At 56.5% G+C, this 23971-nt stretch overlaps 1 protein-coding gene across 13 annotated transcripts; it reads right to left on the bottom strand.

Moving 5' to 3' along the window:
* Positions 1-3407: 3407 nt before the first annotated feature.
* Positions 3408-20216, bottom strand: TRMU (tRNA mitochondrial 2-thiouridylase). Of its 13 annotated transcripts, none has more exons than XM_074375756.1 (11): positions 20061-20216; positions 17182-17347; positions 14159-14265; positions 11156-11278; positions 9095-9267; positions 7924-7977; positions 7773-7839; positions 6347-6447; positions 4841-4985; positions 4385-4540; positions 3408-3890 (listed from the first exon to the last, which is right to left on the bottom strand). In XM_074375756.1, the coding sequence occupies exons 1-11, from the start codon at positions 20140-20142 to the stop codon at positions 3751-3753; spliced, it is 1314 nt and encodes a 437-aa protein (XP_074231857.1). In that variant the 5' UTR covers positions 20143-20216; the 3' UTR covers positions 3408-3750. The 13 variants fall into 13 exon arrangements, 12 of the variants coding, with proteins under 12 accessions (XP_074231857.1, XP_074231858.1, XP_074231854.1 ...); XM_074375757.1 differs by having other exon boundaries at positions 4385-4467; XM_074375753.1 differs by having other exon boundaries at positions 7773-7977.
* Positions 20217-23971: the final 3755 nt, after the last annotated feature.

Here is a 23971-nt window from a genome sequence, read left to right as displayed (position 1 = left end):
CTCTGGAAACGATGCGGGCAGAGGGGGCAGCGCGTGGTTCACACCAAGAGCCGGGAGGAGGTGTGTGAAGGCACCCAGCCCTGGGCCCTTCCCTCACGGGTGTAGGGTGACGGGGGCCTGGAAGCCGGGTGCCCGTCGGGGCAGGAGCGGGGAAGCACATCCATGTCTTGGCCCGAGCGAGTCTTCTGAAGGTCCCCTGGAGGGTACCGCCCTGGAGTCTGCTGGCCCCAGGTGCTTGGGCTGGGCTGGGAGTGGGGAGAGGCCAGAGTCCCAGCCAACGAACTCAGCTCAAAGGCACCCCCTGGCCAACAGCTGCAGCTAAATCTGAGGCATTGCCCAGAGGCTTTCCAGAGCCACCCAGTGGCACGGGAGGCAGCTGTGCCCCAGAGAGACTATAGCACTGCCAGGCAGGAGGATGCCGAGGGCGCCAGGCAGGAGGATGCTGAGGGCGCCAGCCACGGGTGAGGCCTGGTGCCCCGAGGGGCAGCAGCAGCTTTGTGCCCCCTCCTCCCACTTGCATCCACTGGTCATCCTGGCTGGAGGCCTGGCAATGGGCTGGCAGGACAGACAGAGCCGTCCAGAGGCTGGAAGGGTGGGCTCCCCTCCGCTGGCCCCTGCCCAAGCTGACCTCCCCCTGGCCGCCCTTCCTCCCACCGCAGAGGCTCCCCCACGGGTCCACAGTTCAGACCTTGTACCAGGCGAGGGGCCCAGCCACCAGAGCAATAGATCAAGGGAACCTGAGCCCAGGGAGGCTCCGCGCTGCCCTTCGAGAAGGCAGAACAAAGGCAGTGTCTCATCCTGGCCGCCACGCTGGGCAGAGGGTCCCCAAGGGGCACTGCTGGCCTGTCTGGCTCCCCCAGCCCAGACAGGAGACACAACGTGGAGAGCAGGTGCCAGGCTGCCGTCTGCCTCCAGCCGTGCAGAGCAGGGCCTCCCTCGTCCAGCCTGGCGGGAGCATGCACCTGCGCTGGGGCAGCCGCCCAGCCCAAGCCCTCTACCTCGCCGGGACTACTTCTGCATCTGGATCACAGGAACCGTCTCAGAGGCCACGTGGCAGGGTGGGCCGCTTGGGCCCACTCCCCACGCTGGGGAGGCGCTCTGCTGGGTGGGGCCTCAGGTGGGAGTGAGCCGAGGGCGAGGGCCTGGGAAGCGGGAGGAGAGGGACACGAGGGGCTCAGCTCTTCAGACTGGGGCTTCCTCCAGTCACGGGGGCGTGGGGGGAAGACGCTCTGCTCTGGGTGCCGGCCCTCACTCCCCACCAGCTGTGCGTTTCTCACTGCTCGGTTGTCGCAGGCCCCGGGCCACATGGGGGCTCTTGGTGCAGGTCGGGCCGGGACCCTCAGTCCCTCCTGAGATGCGTCCTCCTCCTCATGCGGTCTGCCCACTTGGCAGGGCAGGGTCCATGTCCTGTGCCCCTGACCCCTCACAGGCCCCACTGCAGAGTGGGCATCTACGTGCTGCTCTAGGACTGGACACCACTGAGCTGGGGCCGCTTCCGTCCAGCACTGGGTGGGGGTGTGCAGTGGGGGCTGGCGCAGCTCTGGAAGCTCCCCCACACCACAGCCTGTCACCCCAACGCAGGGTCCCACTAAGCCGGCTATGGGGCCCAGCCTGATCCAAACTCGCTGAAGAACCAAGGGCATCTGGACCCCCTCCCACTCTGGACAACACCCCGCTTTGCAGACCAGGGTGAGCAGAGACATCCAGCCAACAGCGTCAGGACAAAGGGCTTAGTGTCCATTCCCTGACCCACTTTGTCTGACTTTCCAAGTGCAGCATGTCCCTGCTGTCACCTGGTTCAACCCTCCACAGCCCACCTGGGCCCCCCATCCCCTCCATCTGAACCTCACACAGGCCTGAGTGATCTTCCGCTCAACCACGTCCGCCACTCCCCAGGCCTCCCCTCCTGTTCAGAAGGGAACCCAGTCCTCACTGCGGCTCCCAGGCCCTGCACACTGGAGGTGAGGTGCCCGTCACCCACTTTGGGCTCCTTGTGTGACCGGCCTGGGGGGGTTCTGACTTGGGGTGCCTCAACCCAGAGCTGGCCCTGCAGCTCAGCCCCCCAGCACCAGGGGCTCCTGAGCCTTGGAGGGCAGGGAGGCACACAGCTCTGCATGCCCCCCCCGCCCTTGGAAGAGTCTCTCCCAAGGAGCTCCCCCATCAGAGGCTCTGCTGCCTCTGCTCTAGAACCTTCTACACAGGAGACAGGGAACCACACCTCAAACCCCCACAGAAGCCTGGCTTGAAGAACCAAGAAGGTGCTGGGTCTAAGGCCAGTGAAAGGAAGGGAGCCTGAGGTTCACCTGTCCTGGCGCCCAGAGCAGGCGGCTGGGCCCAGGGGCTGGGGAGTTGTGGCAGTGGGGCATGCAGACTCGGGCCCTCCTAGGAAAGGCCAGTTTCCCGCCTGAGCTGGGTGATAGCTCCTCCCGCAGCACAGAGCCCACGAGGGGCAGGGAGAGCTGAGCGTCTCCAAACATCCCGCCTCCCAGTCCAGCCAGCCTTTCAACCGCTGACAGGAGGACAGCGGTCACCCCGGGACTCCGTGGAGACCAAAATACCCCAGCCAACGCCAGCTCTGAAGGTCTGTCTGCATTCTCATCGGCCAGGCAGAGCCACCCTCTCCCCACAAGACACAGCTGTGCACACACGCACGTGCACTGAACGGTCCGAGTGTTTGTGTCCCGAGATGCACAGGTTAGAATCCTGCTGTCTGCCGTCACGGCGCTAGGGGGTGGGGCCTTTGGGAGGCGGAGCCCTCATGGGGGGGACTGGCGTGCTTACAAGCCTTCCCAGAAGGTCCTCACCCCTTCCACCATGTGAAGACACAGTGAGAAGACGGCCATCGGTGACCCGTAAGAGGACCCTTATCCAACTGAGCTGGCACCCTGATCTCAGACGCCAGCCTCCACAACTGTGAGAAACGAACGCCTGCTGTCTCTAAGCCACCCAGTCCGCGGAATTTTGTCACAGCAGCCCAAACAGACTCAGACACGTGCACGTGCTCCAGTCAGTTTCCCACCTCTGATCCCTCCGTGGGCAAAGGCCCCTGCGGTCCTGCAGCTTTCAAGTGGCTGGCCAGGTGCTGGGCACTCTGCAGGGGAGGGGTGGTCTCGACGCAGCCATGCAGACGGGGGGGGGGGGCGCCCCTCAGGGTGGGCTCCAGATCCCCTCCCCAGCAGACAGACTGAGTGTGACCTTGTAGGCTGGGCCTGGGCTCAAGGCCCGTCAGGTCCGTCCTGTGCCACAGGTGGTGGGCACAGCTGTGAACGGAGGGGCGAGGAGGGTGAGGGTTCCATCGCTGTCTCGTGCTGTTGACGTGTGTGTCCGCACGGTCGGGCAGGCCAGCGCCGTGCAGCCCCTGAGACCACGTGCCCGGGCCTCTACCCCACTGGAGGCCGCCGTCAGAGTTCACATTCCAGACAGAACTTTTATTGGATGCCGTCCCTGCAGCCCACACAACCCCGCCCCTGGTCCGCTTTGCGTGATCCTGGTGGGAAACACTCTTGGGGGTGTGAAAGAGGAACTCTCTAAATGGGGTGCCTGGGACAGACCCACCAGCCAGCAAGGGGAGGAGACGGACCGCCCCTGCCCTGGAGGCCTTCAGAACCTTGTCTGGCCTGGCCGGGACCGGGGCGGCAGGTTCTGGCAGCAGCAGCCAAGCCCCAGGCCCTGCCCCCAACACGTCCTCTTGCGAGCTCTGCAGCAGAGCAGCCGCTCAGCCTCCATCAGCGTGTGGGACCCAGGCCTGGGCTATCGCTGTGGCCGTCGCCAGAGCCCTCCGTGGCCACTCCGGCTCTGCTCCTGCCCTTCTGCAGTGTGTAGGCGGACGGCCCCAGGCGCAGGATTTTCCCACTGCCCAGGCACTCGTCCCCTTTGTAGAACACGGCAAACTGGAAAGGAGAGGGGCTGTGTCACTTGTAGGTGGACCCGGCATCCGGGGGCCTGCAGAGCAGCAAGGAGCCCGACCTGCGGCTGCTGGTCTAGGGTGGAGGTGGGAAGCAATGCTCTGCCTGTCCCTGTTCTGTCCTCGTCCTCAGGGCCCAGCCCGCAGGCAGCCGGGCCCTCCCAGTGGCTGCACAAGTACAGCCTCATGGCCACAGCAGTCGGGAGAGAAGGGGCACCGACACAGAGCTGGCCGCAGTTCCCCCCATCACTGGCTGTGTGACCTGAGCCCCCGCACCCCGCCTGCCCCCGGGCCCCTCGATGCAGACCACGTGCTCTGGGGGGAAGGAAGTGCGATGCTGTCTTTCCACAGCAAAGCCAGACCCCGCGCACAGGCTGAGAAAGAGCTAAGAAGAGCCGGGGTCCAGGTCACACACAGACTCAGGCTCGGGGTGGCATCCCGGACCCTCTGGAGCACAGCGCAGAGCCGGCGCCCCCTCACCTGTCCCAGGGTGAGACCCCGCACAGCCTTCACAGCCGTCACCCACACGGTGCCATCTTGATTGAGGGTCAGCACACAGGGCACTGGGTGAAGAGAAGGACCCTTGGAGGAGGGCACGGGCCTTGCCAAGTGTGCTCAGCCCCAGGCCTCGGGCTCCTGGGAGGAAGGAGCAGGGAACTACGGACACTCAGGGCCAGTCAGAGGGGCCCAGTGCCGCCTGCTGGGCCTACAGGCAGCACACACTACAGCCTGGACCCTCACCCCAGCACCCTCTTCCCAAGACCCTCCCTGCATCACAGACAGAGGAGGCTGAGCTGGCCTCAGCACCTCCCAGGGCTGGCTCCCGAGCAGGCAGAGGAAAGGAGGTTCGGGTTTGTCCTATGGTCTGAACGACGGGGACCTTGCCCGGGTCTAACCGCCTCCCCTACACCTGGCCGGGACGCCCTGCTCAGTCACCTAGCGCCATCTGGTGGCGGAAACGGAAGTGGCACTCCATCATCTTGTCTCGGACCAGGGCTGCGGGCGGCTCCTCTGCAATCCAGTGCACGCGACCGGTCCGCAGCAGGTCCCTGTACAGGGCCGGGTGGTCTGTCCGGGGGGCCTGCGGAGCGGAAGGCAAGGCCGTGACGCTCTGGAGCCCTCAGCAGAGGGTCCCCCACCCCAAAGCCCCCTCACTGCACTTCATTACTAAGGACTGTAACAGCCGGCACTCGCTAATGAAAAGCTGCACTGACACGTGGACACGCACGTGCTTATCCCACGGCCTGCACCCCAACTCTGCAAGTGAGGAGACCAAGGCACAAGAGGGAAAGTCACTGGTCACGGTCGCACTCAGCAAGCAGCAGAGGAGTACGTGATCCGGCCCATGACCTCACCCCTCCTCCAAGGTCAAGTCACCCCGCCCAGCACCAGGGGCACACGGGCCAGCCACGCCTCCACAGGGATGCCACGCAAGGCCACTGCGGGGACCCCACGGAGCCCCAAGTGTCTGGGGAAAGGGCCACTGGAGGAAAGGGCCGGTGCCAGCTCTCCGGGGCCTCCTCGGACCCAGTGCCTCCATGAGGCAGGCCCTGTGGGTTCTAGCGGACAGGGAGCCCCACAGGGACAGCTGTCAGGGGCGACCTTCCTGTTTTCCCCTCAAAGCAGAAGAGACCGCTCTGCTCTACACCACAGTCACTGCGGCTCACGCCTGACCCAAATCGCCATCCAGGCTTTCACACCCACGGCTCTTCTGGGAAGGAGACGTCCCAGAACCAGCAGGTGCGCTCCGGCCCTTCTGCCCATGTCTAAGAAAAGGTCCCTGGCTCTGGGACCGAGCACGCTGAGCCGGGCTCTCTGCACCATTCAGGTCTGGGCTGGATCGTTCTGTCATGGGATGGGGGCTCCCTGGTCTCCACCCACTAGGTACCAGTGCCCCCTGTCCCCCCCACCCGCCCCCCTGCTGTGACACTAACAATGTCCCAGACGTTGCTAGAGGTCCCTAGGGGAGCAAAGTGGGGAAGCCCGCCCCGTCTGTGAAGTCCTGCTCTAGAGCGTGGGGACAGTCCCAGCAGATCAGGGCCCCACTGCGGCAGACATCTTGCGTTGGCCCTGGCTCTGCCACCCCCACCCCCTGCTCAATGGTGACTTGCTGGAGCCTACTCTACGCACACTCTGTCCAAGGCACTGAAGCGTCCTCCACGCCACTGGACCTTAATCCTTGGGTCTTGACCTCTTTTGTAAAATCAACTTACTAGGAACTAGCGTGATGACTGACTGTGTGAGCAGCACACAGGGAGCCTAATAAGCCCCTTAAACAAACTCCTCCCGGCACCGAAGCACCAGGCCGACCCCGGGAGGGCGCAGGGGAAAGGCGAGGATGCCGCACCGTCACTGCTGCTCTGTGGTCCTCCGGCCGCCTGCCTGGTCTCAGCACCGAGAACCAGACCTCCCCCATCCGTCTACATGGCCAGCCTGACTCACCACCAGCACATCACCCTTGGTGCCGTCCTTCTCCACCACGTACCAGGGCTCGCGTAAGCCCCCTATCTTGGCTCTCTGGCCCAAAGTGTACAGGAACCAACCTATGGAAATAGTTTCTCGGTGAGGTGGGAGTGAGCCCCATCTCAAACAGCACACCCATGGGATGGGGAGGAGGGCGGGGGGAGCAGGCAGGAGGCTCTCTTTGAACCACTAGAGGCAGCTGGGTTAGGCTGTACCCCACACAACACAAGGAGCAGTTCCAGCTGTGGGGCTGCCTGAGCCACAAGGAGCAGGGACAACTCCTTTAGAAAGTGGGCCGAGTGCCCTGCATTAAAGCCACGAGCCCTCCTGCTGAGCCCTTGATGCGCCTGTGACTTCTTTCACAGGCACTCCCTCCCCTCCACCATGTACCAACCTCCTCAGGGCAGGACATCAGGGCTGCCCCAATTTCTCTGTGCCAATTCCTCCCAACTGCCTCTGTGCACCCCCACCCCCATCACAGACATCCCCACCCTGCAGATGACATGAGCACAGGCCCTGGCGGAATCGAGGTGCCCAAGCTCCCCTGCGTCCTCTGACAGCCTCCCACTGGGGACAGGCTGGGAGCCCCCGCAGTCCTGCCCAGCAGGGCTGTTGCCTCCTCCTGTCTCAGGAACGCTTGGCTCTCTGGGACCCCTACTCCCCTCAATAGTAACAGGAAGGGGAAGCCACCTGGCCCAAACCAAGGTGGGGCATCTCCAAGAAACACGCCCCACGGTGGGAGGAGGCATCCAGGTCTGAGCACCAGCCCCGCCCTGCGGGCAGGTCAGACCCTCGCTGGACCATCAGTCCTGAGGGCACAGCCCCACTGCCCACCGACCCCACCTCTGTCCTCCCACCTGGGCTGTGGACTCTCGTGCCTGCCTCATCTCTGTCCCTGTCCCCTCCTTCCCACGAGGCCCAGTGCAGGCTCACGGTGCCCCCACCCCACAGCCGTCTGGGAGGAGGGAGCAGCACCCGGGCCGGGAGGGCCACCTTCTGATCCCATCTCTTCACGCAGTCCAAAATCATGACACTCACGCTCTGAGATCACCCTAACTCCCTTCATCAGGATGGACTTTTTCTGCAGCCTAGCACTGCCTTCATGTAATGGAAAACAATTCTACGCACAAGGACGTAACACAGGACTCAAGAGTGCAGTCGGCCTGAATCAGACGAAGTCCTCTTCTGTTAGCCGCAACGTGTAAAACGGAACTGCATCTCAAAACACACCCCCTAGTCACAGCTACGACCGCCCTCCCTGTCACCACGCGCACCCCTCCCGGCGGTCTCTGATCACAGGCCACCGCGGAAAGGACTGTCAGCATCTCGTCCAAGTTTCTGGAGCTCAAACTCGCCCGTGACTCGAGAAGCTTAGCATGAAAAGCAGCCCCAGGTTGCGTCTCACCTTTATGCGTTCCCAGAACTTCACTGTCTTCTATAGAAATAAATTTACCAGGTCGAGGCTGTAAATACTGGAAAACAAGTGCTTCGTTACTAATGGATCCAGGTCCAGCGCAGAAACGTGACTCCACCCCTTTGCAGCAAAGAACACTCACCTGGAGGATGAAATTTTCAAAATTTCTTTTACCAACGAAACAGATGCCCATGCTCTGGAACAAGAAGGAGGCCGACCGTTAGACGGGACGGCCGGCACCAGGACAGGAAGCGGCTCCACTCAGTCCCGCCGGAGTCGGGGAGGCAGGGCCTCCGTGTGCCTCCCCCGCCCTGAACCTCCCTGCCCTCTGGGCCAGGGGCCTGGCTTTTCTCCTGAACACCAGACGCCAGTCACAGCCACAAATAGACCTTGAGGGGCTTATTCCAGGCCCCAGACTCCGACCTCGCCAGCTACGTAAGCAGCGCCAGGCCACTCCCAACCCAAGAGGGTGAACAAGACAACGTGGGAGGGACGGGTGCGGGGTCTTCCTTGGGGATGACGACTTGCCGACAAAGGCACAGCCCTGCCCACACCCGGAGGACACTTGGCCTCACCCCGACATGGCCCGGCCAGACCGACCACCCCAGGGAGTGCCGCGCTCACTGGGACCCCATCACACCCCTCCTCTAGCCCCAAGCCCCTACCACACTGGCTTCACCTCAACTCCACCGCCACGCCAGCCCCCACCCCCAACGTCCCTGGGACACTAAACCCCATTCACCCCCGAGGCCTGAGGGTAAACACACTTTCCTCGCAGGCCTTCCCTGGCGCCTATCTCTAAATGAGAGCCACTGTCCTTTTCTCTCACCAGGTCCTGTACCTCCTCTCAAAAACCCCTCTAAGTTTACAACGGTAGGTCTGTCTGTCTGTCTGCCCCCCACCCCAGACTTCAGCTCTGCGAAGGCAGGGACGAAACTGTGCTCCTCACCACATCCGCAGAGGCCAGCAGCACAGAGCCGGGCCCAGAGGACGCACCTGACGAGGCTGGGCGGACGCGTGGGCGGACACAGAAGGTCCAGGTGCCAGCTGGGCGTCTGGGGGCCCGGTCCGTACCGCCCCGCTCTCACCTGGCAGCTGAGCCCAGGGCATCCCAGTGAGCTGCCAGGCTGCTGGGAAAGTCACTTCTCAGCTGAGTTCTGAATGCCACAGCACCTCCCACTGCGTGTGGGTGGGGCCAGCTCCTCCAGGTGCTTTTCCCAGGCCCTCCCCGGGTTAGATCCCGGGGCAGGAAACACTGCCTGACCCCGACCGTGGAGACGGTGCATGTGGGCACGCACACCCCTCAATCCTACCTCTTTCTTCTTAAGCACATGATGAAGTCTATTCTCAGCAGCTATTTTCTTTACAAAATCTTTGGTTAATCCCCCCAGAGGGAAGAGGGTTCTCCTCAGGGCATCCTGGGAAACCTGGCTGAGAAAGAAGGTCTGGTCTTTAAAGCTGTCAGCTGCCTGGAGAAGTTTTACCGCTGCCAAGAGCAAAGAACAAAAGACGTTGCAGGCATAAAAATAATGACACTTTGCTTTTAATGACGTCCTTCTGTGTACTTTGATCGATTACCCCCTGGTCTGGCAGAAACAAAGATCGACAAGCAACAGCAGATTTCCAGAAAAAAGAACCGCCGTGGGTAAGGTAAGAAAAACTCTCACCCCTAATTTACCTACTGTTGAAAAGAAAACCAGGAAAGAGCCCTCACGTAATGAGGACACTGATTCCAGCTCACACGCCTGACTGCAGTATTTTCAAAGATTACAAAAAATGTTACAAGGTGATAAGAAAAAAACAAATCCAGCCACATTTGGGGAAAGTGGATGAGACAAGATACAGAAAACTGGGCCGGAACAGTGTCAGCGGCGCTGTTTTCTAACAACCACGGGACGTGCCCGTGGCCCGAGCATTCTCGAGGACTCTCTCAACCTGCCAGGCTCCACCGGCGGGGACAGACTGTGCCCCACCACAGCAGCACTCAGCCTCTAAAGGCCTCCCTTCTCAGCAAAGGCGGGTTTTGTGGAGCCCAAGCGGACATGTGTCAGGTGCCCCCTGCAGGTCCCCTCACTTCCTAGGTCATTGCAAAGACCCACACCGGCTCTCCGGCAGCGGTGCAGAGGTGTGACCGACTCTGAACACAGAATGCTGTTCAGAAAAGAAGGTCCGGCTCTGTCTCCCGGCCCGCTCAGTCCTGCCTGGCACGTGTGACACAACTTTCATGACCACAGACCCTGGGTGCCCTGCTCTGAAGTTCAGGGACCAATGGAGAAAACTGGACACAGTGCTAGTGTTATGGGTTCTTTCCACGTGTCGCACATCCTGGGCTAAGCCCTATGATAGAATTATCCCCATTTCACAGACGAGGAAACTGAGGCTCATCAAAGTGACTTGCCCACAATGCTGCAGGCAGGCAACGGCAGAGCTGGAAACTGACTTCACCACTTCTCATGCACAAAGCAAAAATCAATTGAAAAGAGAAAAACAAAGTTCAGTCAACCAGTCATCAGGTTGACAGAGTCATTTGCAAAATGCTATTTTTTGTTTTAAAACTAAATTCAGTCAAACAGTGTAAGCGTGTATAAAAGCCTCAGAATACGGGGGCAGTTTGCAATTTCTCAAAGTTCTGAGTTATTTTAAAGCAAACTCAAAATCTATGATTTTTATAAAGGCAATCAGGCCACCCTAGACCACGGAGAGGACCGCCCACTGGGGAGATCGGCCCATGCCGGGAGCCTGATGCCACACCTTCACACTGGCCAGCCAGGGTGCCACCTGCCACTTGGACAGGCGAGGACACTGGCCCGGGGCTTCAGGGCCGGCCAATCTGGGGCTGGCTCTGCTGCCCATGTGCACTATCCCCAAGGACCCAGGCCAGGAGGCCCTACTCCAGGTCACCAGGGCAACTAAGTAAGGAAAATAAAACTTCCAGATGCCTAAAAAACACCCAGAGAACTAAGACACTGTGGTATCGTCAGAACAACTACACAGAACAAAGCCCGTGACAACGCAGTCAGATGCCTGAGTGCCTGCCACTCCTGTTACGACTGACACACATTCTCTCAAACACCGTGGGAGCCTCTGCATTACCCGTGCACGGCATCTAGATGGGCCACGAGCTCCGGCTTCAGTCCCCACCAGCCCTTCCCCAGGCACTGGCCGGGTCTCCTCCTGTTACCAATCAGAACCCTCGGGGGAAATGACCCTCCCAGTAACTGTCCTTCTTCGAAGAGGAAACCAAAACCAGCAAGCTAGTCTGGGACTCACAGAGAGGAGTCTGCTTGGTGTGCTCACACAGCCCACTGCCATTCTTCAAAAGAGCCCACTCTGTTCATGGATAATTAAGCTCTGACCCAGGCGCTTTTACTTACCATTTCTAATTTCAAATCGATTTCTGAAAAGCCCTTCTGGCCTCTTAATGTGCTTCTGCTGGAAAACCTCTTCATCTTCCAGGGAAGTTCGTGCATAGTGACCTGTAGCAACCGCATCTGCTCCTGGGAGGTTTGTAAAAACACCAGGATGTGACTTGAGACTGGCACCTGCTGGCCTCGGCCGGTACGAGCCGAGTGCTCAAAGGAGGGACAGACACCACGTCTTACACCAGATGGCCTGCACAGATGCCCCGCCCGGCTCTCCAACGCCCAGGTCCCCAGGAACAGAGGCGCCCCATAACGCCTGTTGCGCAAGTGCCTTTCAGTCTTTAAGCTGATGTGATCTTGCTACAAGGTTTTACTGCCTCTTTAGGAGCCTTTCAAAAGCTAGTATCTATCTACTCGTTCATTCTAGCTTGAGGAAAAGGCAGATATTCACGCAAAGACCTAAGTACAAAGACCTCATTTCAGTGTTTCCTGCAAACACAAAACATTCACCGCCAGGGGAATGTGAAGTCACTTAAAGCGCCACCGTCATTTCAACAGCGCCACTTGCAAAGAGCTGTTGATGGCATGGGAATGCGCTTATGATATTGCTCAGCTGGGAAAAGTGTATATGACCCCATTTTTTTTGGTAACGTACAGAAAAAAAATGAAGACAAGTATCAGTAAGTCTCCTCCTTTGATTCTGGGAGGTGAAACTGCAGATGACACTTTTCCTCTGTTTACTCTTCTGTAGCTTTAAATTTTCTTCAGTAAATTGGTATTATTGTTATTACAGTGAAGGACCTTCCAGCATATTCAATTTCTTCTTTTCACACTATGCAGAGAGATGAAAGAAACTACCAAGGCACATGTTAGCCCGTAATCGTTTCACTGTGTGAAAGTGAAATTTTCAGACACTCAGTCTTGCAAGAGACGTTTTCCTGGAAGGGGCAGCAAAACTGATTCAAGACTTAACCAACCAAAGCAGCTCAGTGTAAAACAAAGGACCCAGGACGAATTCACTGGTGCACACTAACTGCCTGATAAAGCACCTTTAGGGCCACATTATTATATCTTGCCTGATTTTCTAATAGAGGAAGAAACACTTTAAATCTATTTCTTTAAAGAACCACCACTTATACTGCAAGAAATGTAGGCTTCAGGGGGGTAGGGATAGCTCAGTGGTAGAGTGTGTGCTTAGCATGCACAAGGTCCTGGGTTCAATCCCCAGTACCGCCATTAAATAAACCTAATTACTACCCACCCCCCGTTTTTTTTTTTTTTTAACGCAGGGTTCCTTGTGAGAAGCCCCGCGATTCCAGACATCTGGGTTTCATGCATCTTGATTCTGTGTCACACTGTTCATGTGGTAAATTCAGACTCAGAAACATTTACTGCAGAAATTCTTCCAAAGCGTCCCCACAGGATGACCACTTCAGGGCTCCCTGAAAAGCTAAGGTGACGGGGAGCTTCGCCCTCTGTGCAGCGAGCACCATTCCCCTCTGAAGCGCCGTCCGTGCCTCCCCTGGGTGAGGCCTTTCTTCCGTGCGTCCCGGCTCTGCCCTCCGGGTCACACGTCAAGCCTGTTATGATGGCCCTGAACATCGTCAGACGGCACGTTTCCCACAGTCTCAAAATCAAAATCAACACACACTCCATGAGTCTCGCTCTTTTTCCCGAGTAAATGGAACTTAATGCAGCCACTAGCGGTGGGCTACCAGGTGAGAACCCAGCAGACCCCTCCTCCTCCCTCAGGCGTCCTGACCGCAGGCGAACTTGGGCTGTGTGGGCTCCCAGCCAGCCCGAGGCCCTCGGGGTCCCAGATCCCAGGTACTCCCAGCCCTGGACCAGGGGAATCGATCCTGAACCTAGGGAGCAAACTCTGCATTCAGCTCCCTCGATCTCATGGTTTTGGTGTCAGCCACATTCCACCTTGTTGAGACTTCAGCTCGTTACTCTTGCAGGCACCTTCACTACCTAACTCCATGAGCCAAAAGCAACTTTTCATCATCATTGTCTCCGCTACAGGTCACCTTACATCGACTGGCAGGCTTACTCTGTCCCCTTTTAGGTCATGACGAAGTGCTGACAGGACAGAGCGGCCAACAGTCCTGCGGCACACTGGATTCCGGGCGCACAGTGTGTCTGGGCACGCGGCCAGGCACGGCAGGGTGAGTAGCAACGGCCAGGATCCAGAACTTCAGAAACTTATCACGGTGATCCCAGCAGCAGGGGACAAGAAAAAGAACCTGAATTCACAAGAGCACAGCCACAGACACCAAGAGGAGCCTAAGCAAGCAGGTCAGCACCAGGAGGGTCAGCATAAAGGAACGGGCTGTCCCACCAGGCAGACGGAAATGGAAAGCAGGAATCTGGGAACAGACGTGATCCCAGGCAGCCGGTCAGTGGCAGCAGGGCCCTGAGCATAAACAGGCTTTTAGAACAGACCATTGAGACACAGCTCAAAGCAGAGAAACTAAATAGAGACCCAGGATCCAGACTCAGCTACATACCCAGACCTGTCCTCCGGACAAAGCAGAAACCTACTTTTAATACAAGAGAGGTCGGTAGGACTAGCCAAAAGGATGACTAACAAGAAATTCGATGCTGAGTTTCTTAAGCCCTAACCAGGCTCCTGAAGCTTCCGCTCTGTACGTTCACATCTGGAAGCAGAGCTACCCTGAGCAAAGCTGAACCTGCAGGCAGGGTCTAGTGGCCCCACCTCTCAACTCTTCAGCCGTGATCCGACATGTCTGTCCTCGGGGTTTTCTGAAGGGGGCTCTCCTGCCCTTACAGCTGTGCGGACCACGACAGAGAGGCAGCCCCCAGCCCCACCCCTGGGAACTTATCACTTGTGCACGGCCAGAGAGCTCCTCCTTATTCAGTGAAACGTGACCATTTTCACTGCTTCCTTTCCTTCTGAAAGAGGAAACTATTTACAAGGTTTTGACTTCTGGCTTTCTCTGAAAAATCTGCTGGTTTTTAAAAAGACAAATGAAGATAATCCAAATTACTTACCAAGATTATTCACGGCGTAATTAAAAAAACAGCTGAACTTGATGTGCTTGTTGCAGACTATGTCGGGGTTGGGAGTTCTTCCTTTTTCATATTCATTCAAAAAATCACTGGAATGAAAGAAAGAGACTTTTCTAAGTGTGGAACATTCCTCAAAAAAAGAAATCAGGTAGATTACTTGCTACGAGTTTCTCCTTGTCTTAACAAAACTAGAATTTCCTGCAAACAGGAGAGCGTCAGGATACAGCCAGTTCCAACACTTCCACCAAACGTTTGTTTAAAGCCAGCTGTGCTTTCCATCCAAACCTCTGACGACTAATAAGGCAGAAGGAAAACTGAGGCGTGGCTACCTGCCGCCCTGGCTCCCCGGGGGGTCCCAGGATACGCGGAGAGGGATGTGAGGGGCTCGCTGCGCTCTGGCTCCCTTGGGCCTCTCGATCACAGGCAGGCTTAGGTGCGGAAGAGACTCAGCCGGAGTCAGAATAGGAATAAAACAACCCAGAGTTACAGCTCGGGGCTCAGCCAGCCACTTCGCCATCTCAGCATGGGAACCCAGGTCACTGGGCAAATACACTAAAAAAATACTTTTTTTAATGTGACCAACACATATGTCTGAGGACTAGCAACCCCCTGGTGCTGAGCAGTGGATCCGGCATCCTCATAAGTGGGTTTCTGCTCTAACAGACTGGACATGGGAGGAGGAGGGTTCAGCAAGAATTTCCCGGTCTTAGGAGTATTCACTTCAAGAGGGCTGTGATGCCCATTTCAGGAGTTTTAAATTGGGTGTATTTCTGGTGTCTGTGACCATTTTTTCATTTAACCTGAAGCTCTCCACTGATTAGCAATGGTTTGAAAAAAAAAAACGGTGCTCAAGACGGCCGTGTCACGAAGGCAGATGAACAACCTGCACGGGCTCGGAGACCACATGTGCATTTTCAGCTCCGGCAGGCAAGGCCGGACCGCGCGCCCACCGCCTGCCACTCCTCCCGGGACTGCAGAAGACGCGTGCCGCTCCGTATTTTCAACACTTGATGCTACTACACTCGCTCCTCCTCCTTCTTCTAATTGTTGCAAAGTTGTCAAGAGGTTCACCAAGCCGTAAACTACTTAAGTAGTTCCCGTCGAGTCATTTGGCAGCCGTCCCGGTGATCAGCTCGACTATCAAGGATCGCAGTGCTTGTGCTCAAGTGATCTTTATTTTACTTAGTAACGTCCCCAAAGCACAAGAGTGGTGACACTGGCAACTCGGATAGTCTCTTCCTGTGCCCACCTTGTAAATCGAACATTATCAGGGCGTGTATGGACAGGGAACATCGTGTACATGGGGTTCAGTTCTGTCTGTGGTTTCGGGCATCCCTGGGGACCAAGGGGACAAGGGGGACGAGTACCTAGATTTCTTGCTATGGCCTCAATCCCTGCAGTGCTCAAAGGAATCCCCCAAACCAGCTTTCTCCGCCCATCCGGCCTTGATCATGAAGCCGTCACTGACTCTTCCTCACTTTCTCTTGCCCCCACGCTCAACAGGCACCAAGCCTATCACACTGCTTCCCAAAGTAAGACCTGGAGGACCCCCTCCACAGAATCAACTGAAGTGTCTGTTAAAGTGCAGATTCCAGGGCCCCATCCCAGACCCAGGTCCAGACGTGTGTTTAACAAGCACCCCAGCTGATTCCTTAGCCTGACATCCACCGCCCAGAGGATCTGTCTGCAGGGACCTGTCACAGCCAGCCTTCACCTCCCCTCCACGCTCCCACGTTATTCCAAGTCCCTAGCATTTCCTGAGATTCTCTGCCCACAGTCTCCTCCTATAATTTATCCTACACTTGGTTGCCAGATTTATCCTTTTAGTAATGAAAATAACACATGCTACACTTGTTGCTTCTAATATACCAGGCACTGTGCTAAGCGCTCTGTACACAATCTTATTTGATTCTTACTATACCTCTGTGAGCCATTATCCCCATTTAAAGGATAAGAAAAGGAGGCTTAGAAAAGTCAAGTAAATTGCCCAAGATCACACAGTAAGTGGCAGAATCAGGAGAGAACCCAAGGATGTTCTGACACTAAAGCATAACCCACCCCTGCCCGTCACTGCCGCCTCAGATGTCTTCACCGGCCACCCCAGGCTCACGGCCCTGTCAAGGCTCACAAGACTCCAGCCCCAAGCATCCTTCCTCCGCAGCAAAAGGGTCTGGCCAAATTTTTCAGCAGTCCTGAAATAGATGAGGGCCCTCTCCTCCTCTCAGCACTGCTCCTGCTGTCCCACTCGGAATGTCTTCTCTAGTCTCATTATTTTCAAGGGCAGGTCAAATCTCACCTCTTCCACGACGCCCTCCTGACCACTCCACATGACACATTTCTCCCTCCTCTGAACCTGCAGCATTTTAACAGAACCTCGGGTGCTTCCTGCGTGCCACTCACCACCATCTTTACCTCTTCTGACAGTCCAGTCCTCTGCCCGGCTGGCCTGTGAATCCGCACAGAACAGGACCGTGGCTTGCACACCTTTCCGTTCCCGAGTTTACCGGTGCCTGATGCAGGGTAAGCTCTTGAAAACAATTGTCGGGGTTATACTGAATTTTTACAGTTTTTTGTCTGCTTGTTTCTTGTTTTCAAAAGGCACAGGGGAGTGGGTCACCTAACTCTTTTTCTCAGAAACCCTGAATCGCTGACCCACATGGATGCCTGCAAGGATACTCATCCCGTGGCACCTCCCAGGGGAGGCCTCAGCCTCAGGTCCCCTACACTAATTTAGCAGCAGAAACATCTCAAGGTTCCAAAGACATTAAAGAGACTTCTGGCTGGGGGCACAGTAGCAGGAGTACGGGCTGGGGGCGTTCTGGGATCCAGGCATCTAACACAGGGCCTGCAGGGCGGCTAAGGCCTCCCACACACGGTCTTTGGCACCACTGCCAAAACACAAAGCACTGGCTGCAGGCTGTCAGCCTGGCTGAGTACGGCCATCCCGCCCTTGGAAAGGGCTCACAGAACATCAGAGGCCTTCCACGTCTGTCAGCTGCACCCACCTGAACACATCATTCCAATACTCCTTCACGTAGGACACTTGACGGAAAGGGATGTCTAGGATTTGGCAAACTCTGTAAGCATCTTCGCAGTCTTTGTCAGCAGTGCAAACTCCACTCTCATCCAGCAAGTCCCAGTTCTTCATGAACACCCCTGTCACTTGGTAACCTGGGGAGGGATGAAGGGCAAGTTAAAGAGAGGGTGTAACATCACCCTGGGGGGAAAAGGCAGCGATTTCCAACCTTTCACTTGCCTCTGCGCACTGGTGTGCCTGGCAGTCCCACTCTGCCACGGGGCCTTCGGCGCTCTGGTCACATCGCAGTGCAGACCACCCCTGACTCTCCCGGCTAAAGCTCCCTCCCCCGCCTCCCACTGCACTCTGTACAGGCCTCCACCAGCACAATACAGTATTGCGCTGAATTGTCTGCCTGTATCCCCAAGATATGAGCACGATGTTATTTTCCCTTCTTCGTGTCCCCACACTGTGTCAGCACAATGCCTGGCACACAAAGAGGCTGAGCAAATGTGTGCTGATTGAATGAAAGACGAAATTGAACAAAATGTTTCAAAGCAACTAAAAACCACCATTCAGTTACCAGAGAAGTAAAGTCATTTCAAAAGTCACTTCCAATTTTCATCTAAGAATGAGATTCCAAGTTGTTAGACATAAAGACAATTAAAATTGGGGATATTTTATTACAAAGACTGCACAATCTCTACATTTTGAGAACTTTTTTTTCTCTTTTCTGTTGCTGACAAAGTACCCTACCAAATACTGGGAAGATCAACTTTAGAATGACACAGGCACCTATGATGTATGAGAAATCTGTTCCTTCTGGGCAGTCTCAGTGTAAGGAAAGACAGGGCATTTGACTGTAAGAGGTTCAATTCAGTACTCCACAGAACAGAGATTCAATGACAAAGCTTTACCAAAGCTAAAATGCCACATTAGCAAGACCACCTCCCATCCCAGCAGGTAACAGGCCCTTCCTTCTCTGTTTCCCAAGCCACCTGACTCTGTGTCTCTTACCGCGTACAGCACTCTGGACTCTAGTAGTTTACCTGTGGCCACTGCAACTCACTAAGGCACAGAGCTCCTCAATCTGCAGGCGCTGTGTCTCAAACAACCAGGTGTCCCCAGTGCCCTGCACAGCATGAGCTTAAACAGAACGAATAAACAACTCCACACCCAGAGCTTCAAAAATCGCCTCTCCTACAGACTCACTGCCTGACTGTCTTTCTCCTGGAGACGTGACCCACATTCACGGCCCAGGCCCAGGCACTCCAGGATGGGACCTCAGCACCTCGCTCGTCCTTAACTTTCCAGGATCTGCGCGACAGAACACACACCTCCAACAAGACTGGGGAAGCCCTCAATGCCAAGAGGTGTGGCCCACGCTTTTTCTCTGCTATGTCCACCAGCTTCCCCGACGGAGGAGGAAAAACCCAAGGAAGGCTGGAACATCAAGTTGTACAGTATGGATTCTAGGCAGGAGGGAGGGCTTACCTTCCTGAAGTGGTAAAATACATCGCATCTCCCCGCGGCCAGCCTGCCACATCTAGAACATGTTGCAGCCCTTGTTAGAACCCTCCAAGGACCTAACAGTCTCGAGTCCCTGACAGAACATGTTCTATAACCAGAGCTCAGCCTGCTTCTCTGCCCCATCATGCCAACACTTTCATGCCTCTGAGCTTTTGCTCCTGCTGCTGGCTCTGTCAGAAGTGCTTTCCTCCTTACTTGATGGCTCCATATCTTTGCTCAGTGAAATCCTACGCTTCCTTAGAGCCTTGTAACCGTGGACTCGAGATGAGTCTAGGCCTCCCATCTTCCGCGCTGGCGCCTCAACTCACAAACCTTTCTCTGCTCCAAACTGGAACTTTGGGTTTGTTTGCATCAGACGTGAACTGGGTGCGACAATAAAATCAGCTCAAACACCACCACCTCTGTAATGCTTTGATTCCCCCTTTCTTGCAATGTATATTCTTAGTCTGTCTAGACTTCTATTTAACACTTTATTATACCTTCCATAATAGTTATGATTAATATGAACTAATAACCAGTACTGTTTTCTGAGTGCCTAATCCGTGCTGGGCACTCGGTAAACACTTCGTGTGTATTATGTCATTTAACCCTTCCAGTAAGCCTGTGAGGTAGGTGTTCCTTCATTTTACAGAGAGGGAGAGCTTAATCAGCTTATCCCAGGTCAGGAACCTTGCATTCACTCTGCATTCCAAGTGCCTAGCACGAAAGGTGGCGCACAGCAGAGTCCACACATGTCATCAGGTGTATGAGGCCCCACAATGAGAAAGGGCCACACAGACGGGGAATGCAGACGGGCCGTTCATCTCTGCTCCCGACCCTGGGCACTCTTTAGATAGCTGAAGAAAGGCCAGCGCTTCTGCGCAAGTTTGTCATCCACTGAACGGAAAGCACAATCGTTATTTAACAAGCAGCCCGCCCGTCGGTACTTGTCGCACACAGTGCCTGACGGCCCTTCCCTACGTCGTAAGGATGAGGACCTTTACGGAGAGGGCGCTGTGCCCGCAGAGGTCAGCGCCCCTCACGTCCGCGCGTGGTCACCCAGGCTAAGCGCCGACGCCGCCACCATCACCCCGGGCGCAGGGCCGGGAGCCAGAGAGAAACGCGGCCCCCGAACGTCGGAAAATCACCCTCCTCTAAGTGGATAACGGGGGGCGGGGGGTGCTGACTGCTCCCAGGCAGTCTGGGCAGCGGAGGCGCGCTCTCCCGACCCCAGGCAGAGGGTGAGGGGCCGAGGCGTCGCAGCGAGGTCGAGAGGGGGCGCCCAAGGCCACGCAGGACGGGGAGGGATTCTCCGAGAAGGGGCCGCTCAGGGGAGGCCGGGGCCCTCGGCCGCCTCACCTCTCCGCCTCAGCAGCAGTGCGGCCACGGCGCTGTCCACGCCGCCGGACAGGGCGCACACGACGTGCCGCGCCGCCTGCATCCGCGCGCCGCCGGCTCTCCCCACTGCAGCCGCCGCTTCCGCCGCGCGCCGGAAGTCCCGGCCCCGCCGCGGTGAGCAAGAACGCGGCCCGGCGGGAAGCGTCTTCTCGGCGCCCTGCGTTCCGCCAGGGCGGCCCGCCTCTCCGCGGGCTTCCATTCTTAGTCCGGGGCTCCGTCCACGCCCGCAGCTCGCGCAGCTCTCCTTTTCCTCCTCGGCCCTCGGCTCTGCCTGACGCGCTCAGTACTGGCTGCGTCACGTGTGTGTGTGAGCTGCGCCGGACGGGGTTCGCATCGCCAGCAGCCACAGGAGCGTGTGGCCAGGGGGGCGCGTCGTGCACAGGCCGATAACCGAGGGAAGGACCTGAGGTCCCCAAGGAGTGATGTTAACGTGGGTTCTCCTAGAAGGAGGCGTAGGCCTTCACTAGTCAGGAGGGAAGGAACGGCAGGCGGAGAGCCCCGCCCTGTACCGGGGCCAGACCCCGCGGGCGGGCGCAGTGGGAGCCACCCGAGGTTTTAACCAGGAGTGGGGGGTGGGCGTGGGGGTGTGGTGATCGCATTTAAGTTCGTAGAAAGATTTCGTGGTTGTGCGCTGGACAGGAGCTGGGAGGAGGCCAGGGCACCAGCTGTCTGGGAAGGTGATGGTGGCGTCAGAAAGATGAGTGTTTGGAGGTAAAATCTATAGCCCTTGCTGGTGGAATGGATGTGGCGGATGAGAAGGGGACTGGAGGACTTGATGACTATCTTGTGAGCTGTTCCCAGAGAAGGAAGTGGCCTGCTTCAACGGTGAGGTGCAGTGGGGCCATCCCCCTGGAGATGTGGCTGTTCCTGAGTGAATGGAGAGGGTGGCGGAGCCTGGCAAATGACCGATGTCATATTTTTGGATGATAGAACCTGGAAACGTTTGCTGGGCCTAACAGAAGGGTGTGAGAAGGGAAGAGGGCAGACAGGAGATCTCCGCAGAGCAGAGCTGGCTGGAGGTCCAGTGACTGCGCGAGAGGCTGGGAGAGTGAGGAGGTGGCGGTCAGTGTGGCTGGCCAAAGCCATGATGACACAGCTCAGACCAAGAGCGCCATGGGCTCGGAGGACCCTGAGATTTGGTTTGACACCAGAGGCTACAGTCCCTACGTGCAAAATACAAGCATTCTGTAAATCAGTGACTCTCAACTATTTCAGCCTCAACCCAGAGTGTCACATTTTACAGGGTGGCCCAGAGTACCACTTACCTATAAGTATAAAAAAGAACGCTTCTCAAAACAGTTCTTACCCTTGCAATGTGCTGTGTACCCATTATTTTTCATTTCATTCTTTTTCATGTTTAAAACTGCTGGTGCAGCTTATAAATTGATTTCAGGTAGGATGTGAAGCATGGTTTGGAAAAAGCAGGAGAGGAAATGTCCTGCAAATGCAGGTAGTTTTAAATCAGGTCAATAACACACAGACCAAAGCTTGGTATTAAAGTCACGTTAGTTTATTAACAGTTTCTTAAAAGTGTAACAGCGGACATAAATGTCTAACCATGGATAGTTATCAAGGCAAGTCATCTTGAGAACAGATTCCTGGTGCTAAGGGTCTAGAGTGAGCCGAGGAGGGCCCCAAGTCCCCGTTTCTGAGAAGTAGGAACTGCCAACTGGAGAGTCAGGGCCACTGGTGCCAAGAGCAGGCGGGGGTGAGCTCCATGGTTGGAGGGAAGGACACGTGGCCCCTGTGGGGAAACAGAAGCTGGACTACTTTTTCAGAAGAAAAAGGTATCAGGGAAACATCTGACAAAGGGAGCAAGTGCGTCTTGCATGTCCCGGAAGAAATGAGTAAACCCAGGTCACCCCTAAATGTAGGTGGCCCAGCTGATGTCACTGGGTTTTGAGCTCTCTCTGTAGGAGCCCGCCCTGCCCAGCGGTAGTTTGGTGCAGGCTTGGGGCAGTCGTTTCCTGCTCAGCAGAGGGCTTTGGTGATGGGAGCGCTGCCACCCACCCCAAAGTGGCTGGAACATGACACGTGGCAACATGTTTTGTGCTCCTTTTCAGTTAAATGTGTGGTGATTTAGCTCCTTGGCAGCTCCAAGTCTTTAATCACCGTGTATAATCCAGGTCCGCGATGGACCAGCGAAGGCAAAGACAGTGACATCCCATGTGCCGCCTGCTAACAGCGATGTGAGATACGTGGATCTCAGAGCTGTGAAACGTGAAGTCATCTGCGCCAGGAAATGAATGAAACATTATGAAAATCAGGTGAAGTCGGAGGCCTTAAGCCGGGAGGGTGGCCCTCTAGTGGTAGCCAAGGTGGTTCACCTGCCGTTCAGAGGAAGTGGCTGGCCTCTCCCCGAGCTCTGGGAATACTCTGGTCTCCCTTCGAGTGGTGGACGTAGAGCCCGGGAGCCGGGAGGAAGAGAGCTTTGTCAGGTGAGCAGCAGGGCAGCCAGACAGACACCAAGACAGGAAGGGGAGGGTGGCAGGCACTGCTTTACCCAGCACATGCTCTTGGGAGGGCTTCTCCCATCTGCTTAGGGAGACTTCAGATCAGGTTACTGCTGTCCTGCCTGGGGACTCGTGCAGATGGACAGTGTGCCTTCTCCCCGAGGAGAGCTTGGCTGCTCCTGAGGAGCCTGGGGGAGGGGAGAGCCCTGGATGGGAGGCCCAGGGAGCAGGTGAGGGCCAAAGGCCCAGCTCAATCCCTGGCTGTGGATGCGCTGCCCAGAGCCCAGGGCAGCCCCCCTCTCCCACCAGAACAGTGACGTCTGAGTTTGCACTCCACTGTGTCCCCGGCAGAAATGCAGCCTGCCCGTAGTAGTTTCCCTAAATATTTGCTGGATGGATTAATTCCAGATTTTGGGTTTTCCCTGAGAATTGAGGGCCAGACCAGACATCCGAGGACCCTTGTGGTGGATTCTAGATTTCTATACTGCCCACCAGGATACAGACAAGCGGGAAGAGGAGCATACTGCTGATTCCCGTAGGCCCTGCTCCAGCTGGCCAGCAGGCGTCCCAGAGCGAGCGGCCCTGTCTGAGTCTGACGGCTCGGTCACTCAGGACAGCTCCAGGTGAAAGCTCATACAGCCACGCGGCCCACCTCCAAGCGCCAGGCTCTGTCTGCGGGCGCAGCAGCGCCATCTGTGACACACACTTCTCTCCCCTCGATAGCACAGTAGTCCCCGTGCCAGACCATTCCAGGTGATGACTCACATTCTTGACGTTAACCAGAGAAAGTTCGAAGCACAGCCCAGCCAGCTCTCCTCCCTCAGTCCTCTGGGGACCAACGTTCCCTGGTTTTGTGCAGGGAACACTGGATGGGAGCCCCCAAAGCTGGTCCAATTAGCAGGTTTTCTGTTTGCTGTGAGGCTACTGAACTAAGACGGTGAAAAATTTCGTCATAAATAAAATATCTCTATAGACTAGTGGCTTCCAGGCCAGCTGGTTAACAAATATAGGGGAGAATGGCTCCGGCAGGGAGTGTGCTCTGCAGTGGCCCACAGCTTCCATGGCTCCCTGCTGCCCTCCACCAGGGGCACAGCCAAGGGGGCCGTCACCTTGGTATTCAGATAAGCCCCCCAGCTCCCGCACTTCCCCTCTATCCTGCACCCCCACATCCCTAGGGCAGCCTCCTCTGCTCCGCTGTGGTCTGTGGTGCATTGCATCAGTCATCTGGGCGCCCTGGAAAGTGCAGATTACTAGGCCTGCCCTGGACCTGGGGAGAGGGGCTGGGGTTTACACTTAAGTCAATTTTAATTCACACTGAAGTCTGAATCACTGTAGAAAGAATTAAAGTTTGGCTTAGATAAATTGTGCATACTGGTTAGTACTAAAAATAGCTATGCATGTTTGAAAATCAAGACAATC

Source organism: Camelus bactrianus, chromosome 12 (assembly GCF_048773025.1).
Source record: "Camelus bactrianus isolate YW-2024 breed Bactrian camel chromosome 12, ASM4877302v1, whole genome shotgun sequence".
In the NCBI taxonomy this organism is placed as follows: domain Eukaryota; kingdom Metazoa; phylum Chordata; class Mammalia; order Artiodactyla; family Camelidae; genus Camelus; species Camelus bactrianus.
The sequence above is the reverse complement of the archived record's forward strand: the minus strand, read 5'-3'. Positions and strand labels throughout refer to the sequence as shown.

What these genes read in the sequence shown, in the direction of transcription:
- TRMU (XM_074375753.1), bottom strand. Translation starts at nt 20,142, where the DNA reads ATGCAGGCGGCGCGGCACGTCGTGTGCGCCCTGTCCGGCGGCGTGGAC. An exon ending in ACTGCTGCTGAGGCGGAGAG is followed by an intron (nt 17,348 to 20,060) that starts GTGAGGCGGCCG and finishes ATCCCTCCCCAG; the next exon opens with GTTACCAAGTGACAGGGGTG. An exon ending in CCGCCACCAGATGGCGCTAG is followed by an intron (nt 4,541 to 4,840) that starts GTGACTGAGCAG and finishes CCTTCCTCCCAG; the next exon opens with GAGCCCGAGGCCTGGGGCTG.